Raw genomic sequence first — 18,471 nt, forward strand, 5'->3', positions numbered from 1 at the left:
TGAGCTCAGAGTTAGGCTTTTAGTATTTTGTGGTTAAGATCTGGAAATGAAATGGAAGAAAACACAGTTTTGTAGATATGAAATGTTTTCTTTTTGTAATGGTTTACTTTTGAAAATATTGCAAAATATATATTATATTCTTGAGCAACTTAAAAAAAAATCCTTACATCAATTCTTTAGATGGAGCGGCCTTGATTTATACTTCAGTTAAAGAAGAAAAGAATTTGGATCTTCTTTATAAATACATTGTACATAAAATGTATGGCTTCCAATTTACCATTCCTGCCTTAGTGGTAGAAAAAGATGCAGTTTTCATGTAAGTTGTGTTTATTATGCTAAATAATAACTTTTATGAATATAATGCTAATACGCCAACACATTTTAATCTTTGTAACTTTTTTTTTTTTAAATTGTGGTAATTAAAAATCTTTATTAATTAAGCTCTTAAAAGAGTAACTTATGTGAAATGTGTACAAACAGCATACAACTCAAGTTGTGTTAAGTTTGTTATATTTTGTGATTTGTATGTATTATTTAATGCTGAGCTCGTTTGATTTAATATTTGAAGGAGGAAGGTCTTTTTTGTTTGTTTTTCTTTTTCTTCCAATTCCAAATAAAATGTCAAAGACCGTATACAAATATTTTTCCCTAAAATTCTTCCTCCAAAGAGAGACACCCCATTACATGTGGAAAATTGGAATAACTCTTTTTGGTGTTTTAATTTGCTTAGAGTTTGAGCAGTGACAGCACCCTTCATTGCTAAAATATAGTCAGTAGTAACAACTAAATTGTTATTTTTAAAACTTAACAGGAGTGTAACGAATATATGTGTAACAAACACCACAGCACTAAATAATACACAGGTGTCAATTTCATTGAATACAATTTTTTCCAAGCAGTGATTAAAACACTTCTGCCTTTAGTTAAAGTTTTTGAACTACCTAACTGGGCTGGACAGTGGTTTAGACACTGCCAATGTTAGTAACCGTGAGAATGATAAAGGGAGTGATGGTGAAGGCTGATACATTTTCAAAGTCTTATTAATTTCTGTTTCAATCCAAATAGTAAAATTCAGAAAGACGAATCAACATCTGGTAAGTGTAAATTGGGAGATGCATGAATAGCTACTACAGTAAAGGTAAAGCCTTGTCATTCTTAAGTACATTATATTTTCTGAACATTCTCAGAAACCTAAATTTGCCACTAAAGGGGAACTTGTACACAAAAATCATGAATGGGCACAACGCAGCTATTCTCACATAAATCACCCAAAAAGAGTGGACTGTTGATGTCACTAGTCTAGTATTAAGCTGGTGGAAGAACTGAAATCCCAATTTTCAATAATACACAAAAAAATGTTGTTGATTAAATGTAAGATGTCTTAGAAAATGCTAGTCCATAGCTTTTCCCACTTTAATGGAATGCTGTATTTACCACTTTTTAGCATTACTATCATAGATACTAACTATTTAGTCTGTTTCCTGGTCAAGTCAAAGTAACCTCTGAACTCTGGCAGTGTTGAATTAGGACTTGTGTCAATAGCTATACATGCAAGTAACTCTTTGCATAATGTTTCTTTCTGTAATAGACCTTCTGGATGGGACAATGAGAAGAAAATAGCTATTTTGCATGAAAATTTCACAACAGTTAAACCAGATGATGCTTTTGAAGATGTCATCGTAAAACCACCTATTAGAAAGGTAAAAAAACTCTGCTTCATTTAACACATAAAGTAAAATTTTGCTGCAGCTGTGATGATTCTTAATTATAATTGCACTATCATACCATAAAATGCTTTTCCAGATGTTTTCCTGTTTACATATAATGACAGTTTTCTAGTATACCAAGACATTTAATTAGCATGTTGCATACTCTCATTTATTCACCATTTTTTTTTTAGTCCATCTATATATTTTTATAACTTCTAATTCTAATCCACCAAGAATGTTGAGCTGTTTACATGGATGTCCTGAGTGGCAGCATTTTTTTGGTTCCTGTTAACTTCTTGCTTAATGAGCAATGCTTCTAATGGAATATGCTTTTTTGGTATATTTTACCAAATTTAATTATTAGAATTTGAAAATTTTACTTACATTTTTACAACTACATTTAAAGTCTTTTATAATTGCTTCTTTGTTTTCTTAACTATTTGTTAGTCAACAACGAGATGCTATTAACAGAGGAACCAACCAGCATGCATACTTATTTGATTTCAGTAGTATATCTGTTTGTTCATCATAGTTTGTGTTTCAATAAAATAACTAGAAAGAATTAAAAGAAAAAAGTGAAGGGCAGACAAGTATTGACAGTCCATAAAGCATTTTGTTCAGAAATAATCTTCAAACATGATGTTAGAGTAGGATAGCAATAATTAACATTTATTTGAAGTGTAAACACTAAAATGGTTAACTAAAAAAGCACATAAAATTATAACTATAATTTTGGTTACTGTGAAAAAGATAGCCCAGCAACAGACAGACACAGAGGCTCATGATATCCCAAAATACATGCACCATTTATTTTGTGACACAACAACACACCATAGCATGCACAAACCACAGTGTACTTAGTCCTTATTCCTTTAGCCGCCTCCACTCCTCTCTCGCAACCTCTGTCCTCTTCCACTCAACTCCAGCCTCTCGAATGGAGTGAGGTGGCTCCTTTTATCCCGTCCCGGATGTGCTCGGTGATGGTCTTTTGGCAGAGCTTCCAAGTGCTGCCTTTGCACCCAGAAGCACTCTGGGCGTACGCAGTTCCTGGTTCGACAACACTTCCTTGTGTGGCGGAAGTGCTGTCCTCAAAGGCTCCATGACCATCCGGGCGCCTCCTGGTGGTGGCCATGGGTCTCCACAGGGTTGAGCTCCCCATCTCCATATCCGTGGCCCCCGATGAAATCCAGGGGGGCTGCCCTCTTGCCTTGAGGGAAGATATTGCCCCTCTCCTGGTCCTTCCCTGCTCCAGGTGTCCCAGTGGGGCAAGGTCCCTGGTCGTCTGCCACACTACATAGGTAACTTCCAAATACTAACCAGCAGCAAAATCCACCTTACATTTATTGCATATCAGAGCCATTCTACTTTGTTATGACATTACTGCTAAATCAGCTAATGGGTCCACTGTTAGTGTCTCTTTCAAATTAATTAAGACCTGCTACTCAAGCACATAATTAAGTTAAGTCTTTTATAGCTTTTGTCCATTCCATTTCTGCTCATAAACTTGCAGCACAAAAATTAAGGTTGTTGTTTTTGTTAGTCATGAAAATGTGGACTATCTTTCTTCTTGTTTACTCTGTACACAATGCTCAATTTAAGAAAATTGATAGCTGTAAAATATGTAAAAGCAGTAAATTTCAGATTAGATCCATTATGCAACCTGTACATTTTTTTTCTTCATACAGTATAGTTTCAGTATTGGATAAGTTCATAGCCTAAATCACAAGGAACACCTTCCTCACCACCTTCAATGGCATATTTTAAATGCTTAATCCACAGCATTACTTTCACTTTAGATTGATAGTATAAAAGTGATATACAAAATATTATGATCTCAATTTAATATTTATTCTGTTGCTGAATCTTTCAGTACTCTTCCAAACTAGCTTTACATTTCAGTATGTGCTGCTTCAGTTCCACTTAATGTACTTTTGTGGTTATCACTTCTATCACTATAGCGAAAACCAGCTGACTTGGAATGAATTTCTGGTATAGCCCCACATTTACCTCAAAACCCTTTATGTCCCTGTCTACATTGCTCATCTTAGTTCATATTTGTTCATAAATTGACGTCACCACAGACATTCTCCATTCCTCAATATATTAACTGTTTTCAGTGCTCACCTCATTACCTATTTTAGTATTTTGTTAAATGACTTCTCGAGAACTACACATGCATAATATAGCATTTGCCTGACAACAAAGTTTGCATCTGTTGTTATCTCTCCCGGCATGGAAAAATGCATTTCATTAACAAGCCAAGTTTCCATCCAGTTTTTTGGGACGTTTTGTTATCGACAAACAGAATATACGTAAAGAAAATGTGCGAAATTTGCTGTCTCCAGCCTGTTTCCATCCAACTGGCTTTTTATCGATAAAATGGTGTGTGTGATGACGTCATCCCCTCCAAAACGAACTGCCGCATAAGTTTTGTTGTATCGCGAAAAAAAATCTGCCCTTGAGCCGTTTCCGTACATAATTTTGTGTATGTCGCAAATTATCTACCTTTTGTTTTCCACGTTACACCCCCTCCACTAAACAAAGAAACGGAGAGATTATTCAGACAGTTTTTTGAAATTTGCCAGCTTACTGTTATTTCAGTTTCACAAATAATTGGAATTGTACATAATATCCGACGACGACAGCAGAATGAAGCAGTTGCTTGTCTGATAGCCCTAGAGCTCGAAGAAAGTACCCCAGTGCGACGAAACCCACGGGTATGGGAGAGATGACGGAATAAGACCTTCTGGGAGGAGGTGGTGGGGAGACACTTCACAGAAAATCTCTGGCTGCAACATTTTAGAATGACACGGCTGACGTTTGAGATGTTGTGTGGATTCATCAGTCCTGATGTTGCGCCCATCATAGGTTGTCACCGACCACCGGTTCCAACCCCAAACCGGATTGCCATCACCCTTTACAAGCTGGCAACCTGCGCCGAGTATAGAGTAGTTGGAGAAACTTTCGGGGTTAGTAAAACTACCGTCCATCGATGTTTATATGCTGTATGCACCGCTATTAAAGAAAAATTAATGCGGCATTATATCAGACTTCCGACTGTAGCGGAGGCCAATGGAACTGCATACCGCAATTCCTTGGTGCATCTTGTGCCACAGATTTATGGTGCTCTGGATGGCACGCATGTGCCTATTCTTCCCCCGACGGAAGGCTACCGCGATTACATTAATCGCAAAGGGTGGCCATCTATTGTTCTCCAGGCCCTTGTTGATGACAGGTGCATGAAACGAGACATTTGCGTTGGCACTCCTAGAAGTGCCCGTGATGCAGCTGTGTTTGCAGCATTGGATCTGTACAGGTGAGCCTACCTACCTTTCAACATCTCTTCTCAGTGCGATAACAACTGAATTAGTACTGTAACGTGCTTCCCTTAAGGTTTTTAATTAAAACTGAAATTTGAATTAATACAAAATAACGACGTTTAATCAAAAAAAACCTAAAGTTAATATTAATGAGAGAATTTCTCATATATGCTAAAACATCTGCCATTTAATAATAAGAAAAAAATGTTTAGATAATGAAACACACGGTTTATTAAATATTTTGACTGGCACAGTAAATTACCTTTGCGGTTTTTGTATTATTTAGACATCCTGAGACACACCCCCAGGCTACAGTTGATGTGGAGGGAGTTCAGGTACCCCTTTTAGTAGCAGGAGACCCAGCCTATCCGCTACTGCATTGGCTCATGACGAGAAATAACGAGTCTCTTCATCAGACCATGCGAACCGCTCCGCTATTCTCGTTTTGATTGCATGTAATGAAAATGTATCATGTGACACATTTATTTGCGTTAAAGCCCTTTTTTTTCCCGACAAAAAGTGTTTCCAATGTAGTTTTTGCGACATCTGAAGTATCGATATGGAATTTATGCGCTAAAGTTAAACGGAAAAATATTATTAATTTTAATTATTAATTTTATCGATAATTAGCATTTCCATCAGCTAAAATTTGAAGCGCTAAATATTTTTTCGCAAAAACTCCTTGGATGGAAACCTGGTTACAGTCATCTGATCTTTGTTTCTTTTCTCTAGCATTTTCTTTGCCACCTTCATTACATGCTCCAAAAGTCTGATTGCTTGATAAAATTTATATTCCAATTGATCACCCTTTCCTTTGTATTATGGAGTGAAGCACACTTTTTCATTTTCTTGAAATTCCTTCAAACACAATCTTGTTACACAGAGCTCTCCAGCATTCAACTCCAGGCCTGTCTGCTGCCTTTAAACATTTCTGACACCACTCCATTGCATATCTTAATTTTTTTCAGTGCCTCTTACTCTTGTCTCTCCTTGATAACTTGTGCCACGAAATTGGCATCCCCACAGTTAATCAGGTTTAGCACAATCATAAATCTCCCTGTTGTTCTACTGAGTTCAACTTTTTGCTTGACGTAAGCAGATGGTGGGGGGGTATGCATTGGGTATTGTAGATCATTTCCCACCCATGCTTTATAATTATCAACTTTGTATATCATAATGGGGGTACTGTGCAGAAAATGTTAGTTTTGGATGCCGTTCATGATGCCAACATCCATTAGTTACCTTTTCAACAGTATGGTGACTTTACCTAGTCTTTATTAATACCTCATTTTAGAAATTAAAATTAAGGTACATTTTTGTGTGGCTTTTTTACAACATTGCTACCTCTTGAATGCACATTTCTGGCACTATTTTGTACTTGTAGGTTTGTTTAAGCTCTTTAAGCCTGACTTTTGTGAATAGCACTATGTAAAAATAAGCTTATTTGACCTTAACTCTTTTAGGGTGGATGTCGACTTTTGTCGACAGGAGAGGTTAAGGGTGCTTGTCAACAAAAGTCGACATCCAGGGGTAGAGGGCGACAATTAGCTGTTAATGGCGACAAAACTCACTGTTACGCCACAGGCATTCCATCTCTGCTTGGAGGAATGTAAGACTAATTGACTCGGCATCTAATCCTTGCGTGTGCGTGAGTTCCGAAATGTAAGCAAATATAAACAAAGGCAAGATGGCATCGAAATCTCACGAGGGAGCGAAGCAAGTGCAGAAAAGAAAATACTCCGCTGACGATGTTTTGCGCATTATCGCTGAGTCAGACTCTGATTTTTCAGAATCTGATTTTGTTGACGGTGATCAGGAGATCGAGCAAGAGAGTGAGGAACTGGCATCAGCTGATTGGACACCAGCCGATGCCGTCCCAGCTGATCGGCTGCCAGCTGAACGCATTTGTGCAGCCAATGCACCTACGGCAAGGTTCGTGTGGGAGGAATAGCCAGACATTGATCCATGTGAGCCAAACTGGCTACCGGACTTCACAAGACAGCGTGGCTTGCTGTTGGACATGACAGATTACCAGCTGCTGGACTACTTCAGGCTGTTTTTTTTCCTGAGCCTGCTTTTCAGCTACTGTCAGACGAGACAAACAGGTATGCAGAGCAATTTTTTTGAATCGTGGGCTGTGCTTGCACCGCATTCTTGTTTTTCAAAGTGGCTTGACATTGTGGAATCAACATATAAACAATTTTATCAGCTTGGCCGTGATTTGTCTGTGGATGAATCTATGATAAAATACAAGGGACGCATTTTTCCCACCAGTATATATATGCCAGACAAGCCCACAAAGTATGGCATAAAGGATTTTGCACTGACACAAGCAAACACTGGTTTCTGCCAGAAAGTAATTACATATACTGTACAGGAAAGTTTTCCTTTCAAAGAGAGAGCTGTCCCTTGACAAGTCAGGTTGTGCTGGAGCTGCTTCAGGGATATGAACATTTGGGTCATGTGCAATTTTTATACATAACCAGAATTGTTCATGGAGCTACAGAGCAGGGGAATTGGAGCTTGTGGCACAGTAACGGTGAACAGGAGACACAGGCTTTCACAGTTGAAGCCAGACAGGCTTAAGATGAAAAGAGGTGACAATCCGGTTTTCATGTAGGCGGAAAAACTTGGTAGCAGTAGCATGGTACGATGTAAACGGATGAGCGCCACTTTCCTGCAACATATGAGGACAAAAAATACAAACCTGACTGTGTTGTGTGCAGCAACAGACAATTGAAAAGGAGGCATCAGTGCAACACATATTGTAAAGCAGTGCAATGATGGCAATGCATACAATTGGCTGCTCTGAGCGATATCATACTTTGCAGCACTTTGCTGTGTAACATGTACAGTATGTAAAATCATATAGTATGCAGGCTCATATAACATGCAAGACAGTAACATTTATCAAAAATAAATATTTTTTGTTGATTTAATATGTTAAATCATTGCTTTGTATGTAATAGTATTAGTAGTTTTATTTATATAGCGCCCTTCACATACAAAAGGTCACAGTGCACTGAACAGCAAATACAGTACAAATACAACAGTTAAAACAAAATATAAACAAAACCAATAAAAACAGTAAATAAACAAACTGGAACTATTCAGCACTGATTAAAAGCTTGTTTAAAAAGAAATGTTTTTGGTTGTTTTTTAAAAGAATCAATAGACTCGACTCCACGCAGACCACAAGGCAGGCTGTTCCATAGTCTTGGTGCCACAGACTGAAAGGCACGATAACCGACGGGTTTTTAGCTGAGTGCGTGGGACAATGAGAAGGCCCTGTTGCCCAGATCTTAGAGTCCGGCAAGCTGTATGGCATTGGAGCAGGCTGGTTAGGTACTCAGGAGCTTGTCCATGCAGAGCTCTGAAAGTAAGCACCAAAACTTTAAAATGAATTCTATAAAACACTGGGAGCCAGTGCAGTGTGTGCAAAATGCGGGATATGATCACTCCTGCTAGGGTGAGATAGGAGCCTGGCAGCTGCATTTTGAACTAACTGAAGGCGTGAGAGAGAGGACTTGCTGAAACCTGTAAAGAGAGTATTACAGTAATCAAGCCGTGAGGAAATAACAGAAAATGTTATTTTTTTTAAAAAAGTTAGTTTTTGGAAAAATATTCAGCCCTGGGAGAAAAGAAACAAAAAAAAATTAGCCCTAAATGAGTTAAAGATTATACTGACATGTACGTTGAATCCACCATTTGTATCAGGTAGGGTAGTAGAGGCACTTTTTTGCCTCGAGGTATATCAGTCAGCTCTTTAAGACTATCACAGATGTGGCTAGGCATCATATAATTTATGGTTTTATCAAAATTTTGATTCTTTTTAATTATTGTTAAATATTGTTATTGTTAGTACTATTGTTATTATTGTTTAACAAATAGGTATTTGGTGGCTCTATTTCCTGTGACTTGTGACTAGTGAATATAATCTCCTCCATGGAACTGGCAACTACCATTGAGTTTACACTTACAACAAAACTTTTGTAAACATCTATCATGCTTTATTTTTGTTTAGTTGGTACACGACAAAGAAGTGGCAGCAGAAGACGAGCAAGTTTTCCTTATGAAACAGCAGGTAAGCAGTTATACTGACTTGGCTATGATTTTATATATATATATATATATATATATATATATAGATATATAGATATATAGATATATAGATATATAGATATATATATAGATATATAGATATATATATAGATATATATATAGATAGATATATAGATATATATATAGATAGATAGATAGATAGATCTCTGAAAGTATTTTATCATGGTTACAGCAAACTTTAATTTAGGCTACTCCTTGGTTAACATTTTCTTTACACAATATATAGATACTATACTTGACTTTCTGAGAAACTTTTATAATTGTGATAGAAAAATGGCTTCTAATCAGATGGCAAAAATTATAGAAGCACTTCCTCTAGATTCACATTTTTGATATAATGAAATCACAACCTGTCAGTGATAAACTAATCGGCTTCCTCCATGATAAGGGGAAAAAAAACCTGCTTACAGGTAGTGACCAACTAATTATTGCCTCTCCCAGTTTGCATGTTAGTAATTAAAAATGTTTGTCTGGAATGAAATTGAGATATTTGTTAGATATGAGCCAGACTTCTTTTTTTCCTCATGCCTCTTCATCTATACTCACTTCTTTGTGGGGTTCATTGAAATACGAAATAGACATTTACTATTAAAATATTGTTCATTCATTGCAGAACATGTGTTGAGACAATTTTTGTAATGCTGACTTAAACTATTACAATATGGATTTGCCTATAATATTGAAAATAACATTACTGACATGTAAGTTGGAAATTGTAATTTCCATTAGTTTATTTTCTGACAATGATGATTTATTTACCATCTGTATAAGCTACAAGTACTATGCATATCGTGTCTACTTTCATTAGCTGGGTTTTTGAAAGTTATTCAGAAAAAATAAGATTTTGTTTATTAAAACAAAAACTAGGATAATTGTTTGAAAAGATGTACCAAATTAAAAAGGAAAGTGAGTAGAATTGTTGTTTTGTGGGTGGCTGTCTGAAAATTGGGTGGAAGATTTATTAATTAAAAAAAATGTTTTTTGAAAATAAATTACTCTAGGTGTACCCAAAACCACAACTGAAAATTGATACCCGATTAAGCAAATAAAATAATATATTTGCATTTAGTTTTATTTATAATTGTATAGGTGTATAATTAATGTTCTCCTTCCTCACTAAATCTTACTTTTATTTCAATGAACAGTCATCATTATCCAAGCAGCCTGCTACTCCAACAAGAGTAACGGTAAGTATTTATAAGATTTGCGAATTTAACTTTTATCAGAACTAAACAATAACTTAAACCTGGTAATTTGCTTACAAATGATTGTAGTTTGTTGCATTGCTGTAAGGTGTTTAAGACCAAAATATTTTATCAATATGGCAAAGTCGTTAAATATCTTCAGTAAGGCAATACAAAGTGTAGGTTATACAAAGTGTAGGTTAATGTATTTTTGTCGTGTTAAAGTGTTTCACATAAGGTACTTTAACCTCTAAGGTTCTTTTTATATTGGTGGACAAGTTAATATTGGAAATTCCTAAATTTTTGGCCATGATGTATACATACACCTCATAGTACTTACCTGTTTGACATTCGGTCATCACACATGTTTTTAATCCAACAGTGCCCAAGGGCCTGTCACTTCTCCTGCCAGGTTACTGATCAAATACAAAGCAGGAATACCTTAGCAGAGGCAAAGGATCTATCACTGCCTCTGGGTCACGTGCCCTGAAAGGCCTTCAATTCAGAATACCTTAGCAAAGGCTAATGGTCTATTGCTGCCTGTGGGTCACTTCCCCTGCGAGGGCTACACTTCAGAATACCTTAACATACACCTGTTGCTGCCTCAGGTTCACTTCCCTTGAAATACTTTAGACTGCTTTAGCAAAGGCCAAGAGCTGCACTCTGGGTGTGACTTACCAGAAAACTGTCTTTGAAAGGGTTGTGCAAATCTAGCAGAATGAGCACTGCTCACACTTGAACAAACATTTAAGACATACTCATAAAAAATACCAACAAATAATCACATAAACATGCTGGTGCAAGTGATACCAATAATCAAGGCATGTTTCAGTAATAATATTCAAATGTTAATTATTACTTTATTTAATGAGCGGTTTCTTTGTAAATACTAAAAATCAAAATTAGAAGAAAACAGACAGTCAGAATTATTCAGATTAATGTCCGTAAAAGAAAACTTAGCTTCAGTATGATTAGAAAAGAGATGTTTGTGTAATTTAAAGTGACCATTCCACTTAATCCTGCTAAGGTGTGGTGTTTTTTATATATATACTAGCAAAATACCCGCGCTTCGCAGCAGAGAAGTAGTGTGTTAAAGAAGTTATGGAAAAGAAAAGGAAACATTTTAATAAATAACGTAACATGATTGTCAATGTAATTGTTTTGTGACCGTTATGAGTGTTGCTGTCATCAAGGATTTGATTATCATTATTTCTTTTAATCAGGTTCGTATTTGGAGGATGTGTTGTGTTCAAGTTATATTCCGTGTTTGTCAACTGTTGTAAAGATAACAGGTTTCATTAATCGAAGTGTTCACTACCCAAATCGGTACTCGTGAATCTAAGATGTTTAACAGACATTCCCGGTGTTAAGTTGTGGATTTGCCTGCGAATATTTAGTGGTAGCATGTCTATGAACACCTTGCTTTCCTATTGATATGTCTCCAAAGGCTTGTTCAGATTCAGAGGGCTGTTCCTTTCTTACTGCGTCAATAAACAGCTCGTCTTCCTGTTTATCTGAGACATCACACAGTGCATGCACAGGTTTACCTTTCCCAGTCCTGCAAACTTTAGTGAAGTGGTTAAATTTACCACATTTTTTTACACAGTCTTCCTTTAGCTGGACATTGACTTTTTCCACCGTGTGCTTTGTTTCCGCAGTACCTGCACTTATGAATATGGCTGTATGCGTCACATGCTACATATTCTTTTGCTGCCTTTTCAAATGTGTAATGCGTTTTTGTTCAGCTCATTGGAGCTCTTGCTTTTGTGTGCATACTCGTTCACAGTCAGTTCACGTGAGCGCTCGGAGTACATGCATCGAAGGTTCTCTGCTGTGGTTGTGCTATCTCGTGCGATCTTGCGATGTCCACGACTTTATTTAATGTTAGCTCAGACCCGGCACTTAAGTTTCTCTCGCACTTTTGCTGAGTTTGTGCCAAACACTATTCTATCCCTGACCATCTCATCTTCGTTTGCACTGTCTTCCTTTAGCTGGACATTGACTTTTTCCACCGTGTGCTTTGTTTCCGCAGTAGCTGCACTTATGAATATGCTTGTATGTGTCACTCGCTTCATATTCTTTTGCTGCCTTCTCAATTGTGTAATGCGTTTTTTGTTCGGCGCTCTTTGGAGCTTTTGCTTGTTGTCTGCGTACTGCGTTCACAGTAAGTTCACGTGAGCCGCTCGGAGTACATACATCAAAGGTTTGCTATCTCGTGCGATCTTGTGATATCCACGGCTTTATTTAATGTTAGATCAGACCTGGCACTTGAAAGTTTCTCTCGCACTTTTGCTGAGTTTGTGCCAAACACTATTCTATCCCTGACCATCTCATCTTCGTTGGCATAAGCACAGTCCTTCACCAGCAATTTTAACTCCGTTACAAAGTGATCAAAAGTCTCGTTTATACCCCGCGCCTTCTCACTAAACTTGTATCTCACAAAATCGATTCGTCTTAGGCATGACAAATGCCTCGTAGCGGCAGCGTGTCTATTGGATTGCTGCTGACGGATGGCCTTATATGGGCTGACACTCAATTACGTGGGAGGCATGGGTATGGGGGCGCAACTAAGCTGTAAGGAATGAGCCTGCCAAATTTCAGCCTTCTACCTACACGGGAAGTTGGAGAATTAGTGATGAGTCAGTCAGTCAATGAGGGCTTTGCCTTTTATTTATATTTATTTATATATATATATATATATATATATATATATATATATATATATATATATATATATATATATATATATATATATAAAAGTTTGCACTTTCCTGGTGCATTTTAGGTGTTGCTGCATTACAGCTATGCATCATTCCTGAAGACTGTGCCTTCTTTTATACCGTGGCTTTATGGCTGCTTTTATTAAGTGACATCAGTAAAAATCAGACCACTGAGAATTTACTGTTGGTCTTGCTCTTCTGCAAACTTAAAACATATAACTATGAGATACAAGTTAAACAACAAAGTCTCCAAAAGCCCCTATTCCACATCTTCTTACAAACCCATACATTATGGTTAGTTCATTTGAGCTTAAACATATTTTTCTAATAGATAATAACACTTCTTTCTAAAGTTTGCTTTATAATTGCATATTTACCAGGGTTCCATTTTTTTCTGTTTCATTTAGGGAGTGAGCCTGCAGCTGCTCCACAGCGTCTTAAAGCATGATGTCAGTAGTAATTGCCTGCCTGTCAGTGACTAAACTGTTATGTGCCTGCTCTTTTTTCTCCAGTGCTTTTGCCCTATCCAGGGCTTGTTCCTGTGTTGCGCTCTATGCTATCTGGGATAGGCTTCAGCAAACTAAGCGGGTTAGAAAATGACTAACTGACTGTTTAAATGCACACAATTAAAAACACTGCTTAAGTGTGCGATAATGCTACTCCAGCCTTGGTCACAGAGTTTATTCAATTATAAGCTATATCTTATGTAAATTATCCTAAATAAAATGTATAATTTATGTTTTATTTAATAAACTGAAAAATGGGGTTTATATTATTCAATGTGTTTATATAAATTATTTCATTTATTGTATTAAATAAGTAGTCTCCCATATAAAAATAATGAATCCCCCAACATTTAGAAGATGCATTTCAAATTTATTAGATTTTTGCTTTGTTCCATCCTAAGAAAATCACAGTGGATAATCTTAATCATTGTTCTTAATATTTTTCATTGCACAAAAATGGTTTGGGAATTCATATAAGAACACCAATGTGCTTGTTGTGCTGTAGGAACCCCCACCAAGAGCTCCTACTGGTTCTCCTCGACCTACAGGTCGCTCTGGCCCAGCAAATGTTGCCAGTGTCTCCCCAATGACAACTGTGAAGAAACCGGATCCTAATATGAAAGGTACTGAATTGTTTGTGTGTGTGTGTGTGTGTGTGAATGATTTATTTTTTCTTCAAATTTAATCTGCTGAAATGAAATGAATTACCTAAAATGGTTAAAAGGTAAGCAGTAAACTGCCAGAGGTTTAAATTTGAAATTTAGGGTAGGAAAAACTGAAAAAAGCAAATACAGTATCAGAATAATGGGCCTTCTTCAGGAACCAACTAATAGGTTACTACTTACAGATTTTCTGCAGCAATTAAAGTAATTCAAGCCTTGCAAGTTGAAGCGAGCAATTCGTACAGGTGTCTCAACTTATCTTGATTACTTAAAAACCCTCTGTCTGTCTAAAAGCAGAATTGGAACAAGCTGTGTTAAAGGATTAAACAGAAACTTGAATGAGTTGATAACATTGCATCGTAACTCGTTCAGAAAACATTTTTCTCAGTCATTAGGAAGCTCAGTTCACTTGTTAAATGAAAGTGCATATTCAATATGAAAATATGAAAAGGATATTACAGCTTGTAACGTTTCAGCGACAGAAAGTGCTTGACATAAAAGGACAAGAGCTTACACGATGTCCTGATTTCTCACTTCTGGTGTGATATGAATTATTGGCTAGTATAGTTATTTGACAAAGTACAAATAATTTAAAATTTGAAATATGGTAGTCACTGCAGTTGTTGAACCTTGATACTCTTCTGCTTGTTTCCTATTTTGAGAACAGCAAACATTTTATGGAACTTTGCTTAGCAGGGATCCACTTTGCCAGGAAGGCAGAAGTGCACATTGCGGGTGCCACATGTGCCAGGATGGCCTTTTCACATTCAGTAACTTCTTTTACCTTTAGATGCTCTACTGATTGACCTGTCACCCTAAGAAAATCAAAACATTTGCAAACAGCAGTGCTAAACCTACCTGTTCAAAATGCGTCAAAAGAAAATAAAAGACGAATAAATTATTTTTATTCAGAGTCTGGGGTGGCAGATGCGTGTTTATGTCATTTGTAGTCTGTCTTTCTATGTTCGTCAGCTGACTAAGAATGTTAAACTGTAGAAATGGGAGACGTCCCATATAATAATATTCAAAGTTAAATGTAATACATGTGAATATCAATAGTGATCATGACTGGTGATTGATAACACAATCTGTGCCTGGTCTGTGTCTTTGAAGCCTGCAAACAGATGCAGAGTTTAAATAACGCCATGACTTATTGACCTCGACGAATCTCAGAATAGCTTGTAACATGGTCAGTTAAAGAGAAGAATTTTCAAATCTGAATTTCATGAAAAGTGTTATAAGCATAAAAGTTGCATTTAAAATCTATAGATGTTCTTGTTCTCCAGATTCAGCAAATCCAGTGACCAACGGATGGAAAACAAACTATGTTTTTATACAAGTTGCAAAAAATAGCTTAATAGCAAGTTTGGGCATAGCAATTAGAAATAATCTAATCGAGGATAGTGAATATTTATCAATCATAAATTAATGAATAGCAGCTATTAGAATAATTTTCTTGCATGCTGATTTAGTGCAAGTGTTAAATGTTTTAATGACAATATGCAAACAAATGAACACTAGACTGATTTCATTCTTTGAAAGAACAGTATAGAGGGTTTACATATTTTGATGTATGACAAATGATTATTATTATCACTTCAGTAATTACAAAATGTATTAGAATTGAAATACATGTATTGATTTGTTTCTGTAAGTGATTAATTTTAGGAAGAGTTGTTATTGCATCAATGTATTAGGTTAATGCTCAGTGATAATGCACACAGCTCAATGGATTATGCAGTTATACATTAGAAGCATTAGTCTATATGAACTGTTATAAAATCTTACAGATTTTGTCTTTTAATAAGATGAGCTATATGATATGGATGTTATAAGATATTTTTGTTTAACACTTAAATTCAGATATGTAACATCCTGTTATAATGTAGGCAATGTGTGAATTTTGTGTAATGTATGATGATCCTACTGAAGAAACATTGTCACTAGCATAGTTTAAATGTATTACTCTATTTCTTGCTGTTATTTTATGAGACTGAACTGCGGGTCTAGAATTGTCATTTATAATGCTGCATTTGTATGATACATATGATTGGGAAATAATTGCTTTATGTTATGTATTTGCTCTACCTTCCACCCTTCTCTAGCATAGCAAGTAGCTTACGGTTAGCCACTCAATTTAGTGGTTAAAGCCTCTCCATTCAGTGGTAAAGTTTCATGAATGAAGTAACAGGTGGTGTATATACAAACGAAGATTTACAGAGACTGTACTGCGCTAATGACTTTTAATCTGTTGCACATACCTGAGAATAGCTGGTGAAGAAACACTTGCTTTCCAGAGGGAACGGAGTAAAGAACTAAAGAAAGATTGCAAGTCCAGCTACTCAGATTTGATGCCATGAACTAAGACAAGTTTTATGGACTGTGGCAGGGACAGGCTGTAGCCACTGAGGTGATGTGACAGCTGTTGAAGGCTCCCATGAATGACCACTGAATACAGTGCAAGCTTAGAGGGAAGTGAACCTCTGCTAAAAGGGACAGTCACCATGTGTTCATCTTATGAGCTCCCTACTGATAAAAGGACTGTTTACTTTCTGTTCCAGTAACAACAAACTTTAGTGCCTTGAAGCAGTCACACTTTGTTCAGACGGATCTGCAAAGTTACCAATCTGCAAAGCCACCAAGAAAGAGACTTTGTTAACAAACCACTGGGTTGGACAAGGCATATATATATATAGCAAGTCTAGGAAAATACTTGAAACTATTATAAGAAGGGCTCAAAGGTATGAGGATATGCATGATTTATCAATGATGTGAACTTGTAAATTGGTAACTTGGAATAGAACATCTGATAGTGAAGTTGGGGAGGATAACAGATAGTGAATGAACAATTATGCAATAATACTAGTTAAGAACAATTAATAATCATAGCAATGAAGCTAGAATAGCATCTGAGTTATGTTACAACTATTGTAACTCATAAAGGGATCAGACATCAAAGGGTGGGCACATCTAGCAACATATTGAAGCTAGAAATGATAGAAGTGCCAAAGAATAGTGTAATCCATCAAGATGCTATATAGGATTGTAATATAATCTGATGCTATGACACCCACTGCATGAATTCAGTAATATGTAGACACAACACAGACTATGTAAGAAATAACAGGGCAAAAATCTCCACTAACACCATTGATGAGATATCACTACTTGATAACAGCATGTTAAATGTAACTGTTTGTCCATGTTTACGCTGGTTTTAGATGAATGGTACAGAAGCTATAGTGATACTACATCTCACATGTCCCAAATGACTTGAAATATTGACACTGTGATGGGGATCAAGTACCTTTTGTTTTGTGGATATGACTTTCAAATATTGTTTTTTGTCACAGATCCAGTGACAAAGGGTGGCTTGTAATACTACATTTTCTTTATGTCACTGTATCTGGACAGTACTGTTATGAGTTTTATTCACATGTGCATGTTAACTGTGGCACACAGAGGCTCAGCAGTTAGAATTGCTGACCAAGCATTGGATTAGATAGCCAAAGACAACTGGAGGCTTGTATAGTCAGCTTAAACACAGGTTAGGGTATTTCTGTCCTCTATCAGCACAAACCTTCTTTCCTTCTTGGGAGAATGAGAATCGACATGTAAGCACTATGATATTTCTGTATTTTGTGGGAGAGGAATTCAGCCCTTGTTTGGAAACGAGAAGACCAGCAAATGAAGCAAGAACCATATAAAAGGTCTGGACAGTGGCCAGACCCTTCGAGGCTGTGACACCAGGTGTGTTGAAAACCTCCCAGCGTAGGGACGGAAAAAATGGCTGACTGTGTTGATCCAGATTCCCACCTGGATAAAGTCTGTCCATATGCCTCCTCGTCTGTAACTGCGTAAAACGTCAGTAAATGTAAGCTAAAAGATATTTTGTCTCATGTGATTCTTGTACGCGTAATCACTATGGGAGGGATATCGCCTTTTCTGGTATATTATGATATTGTCTAATTATTTAATAAGCCACAATATTAAAAGAACACATTTCCAAGAGAGCTAATGCCTCTGCAGGAAACAAGCGCTCATTGGAGCTCTTGCTTTTTGTGTGCATACTGCGTTCACAGTCAGTTCACGTGAGCCGCTCGGAGTACATGCATCGAAGGTTCTCTGCTGTGGTTGTGCTATCTCGTGCGATCTTGCGATGTCCACGACTTTATTTAATGTTAGCTCAGACCCGGCACTTAAGTTTCTCTCGCACTTTTGCTGAGTTTGTGCCAAACACTATTCTAT

General features: G+C 36.7%; 1 protein-coding gene across 1 annotated transcript in view; it reads left to right on the plus strand.

Annotated features, from left to right (window-relative positions):
* dync1li2 (dynein, cytoplasmic 1, light intermediate chain 2) overlaps positions 1–18,471 on the plus strand; it is a 70,614-nt gene that overhangs the window by 36,155 nt on the left and 15,988 nt on the right. Inside the window, exons 7-11 of the mRNA XM_039763094.1 lie at positions 181–316; positions 1,589–1,700; positions 9,054–9,113; positions 10,297–10,338; positions 14,067–14,184. Coding sequence (XP_039619028.1) covers positions 181–316; positions 1,589–1,700; positions 9,054–9,113; positions 10,297–10,338; positions 14,067–14,184 — 468 coding nt within the window. The remainder of the gene's footprint in view (positions 1–180; positions 317–1,588; positions 1,701–9,053; positions 9,114–10,296; positions 10,339–14,066; positions 14,185–18,471) is intronic.

Source organism: Polypterus senegalus, chromosome 9, assembly GCF_016835505.1.
Source record: "Polypterus senegalus isolate Bchr_013 chromosome 9, ASM1683550v1, whole genome shotgun sequence".
In the NCBI taxonomy this organism is placed as follows: Eukaryota; Metazoa; Chordata; class Cladistia; order Polypteriformes; family Polypteridae; genus Polypterus; species Polypterus senegalus.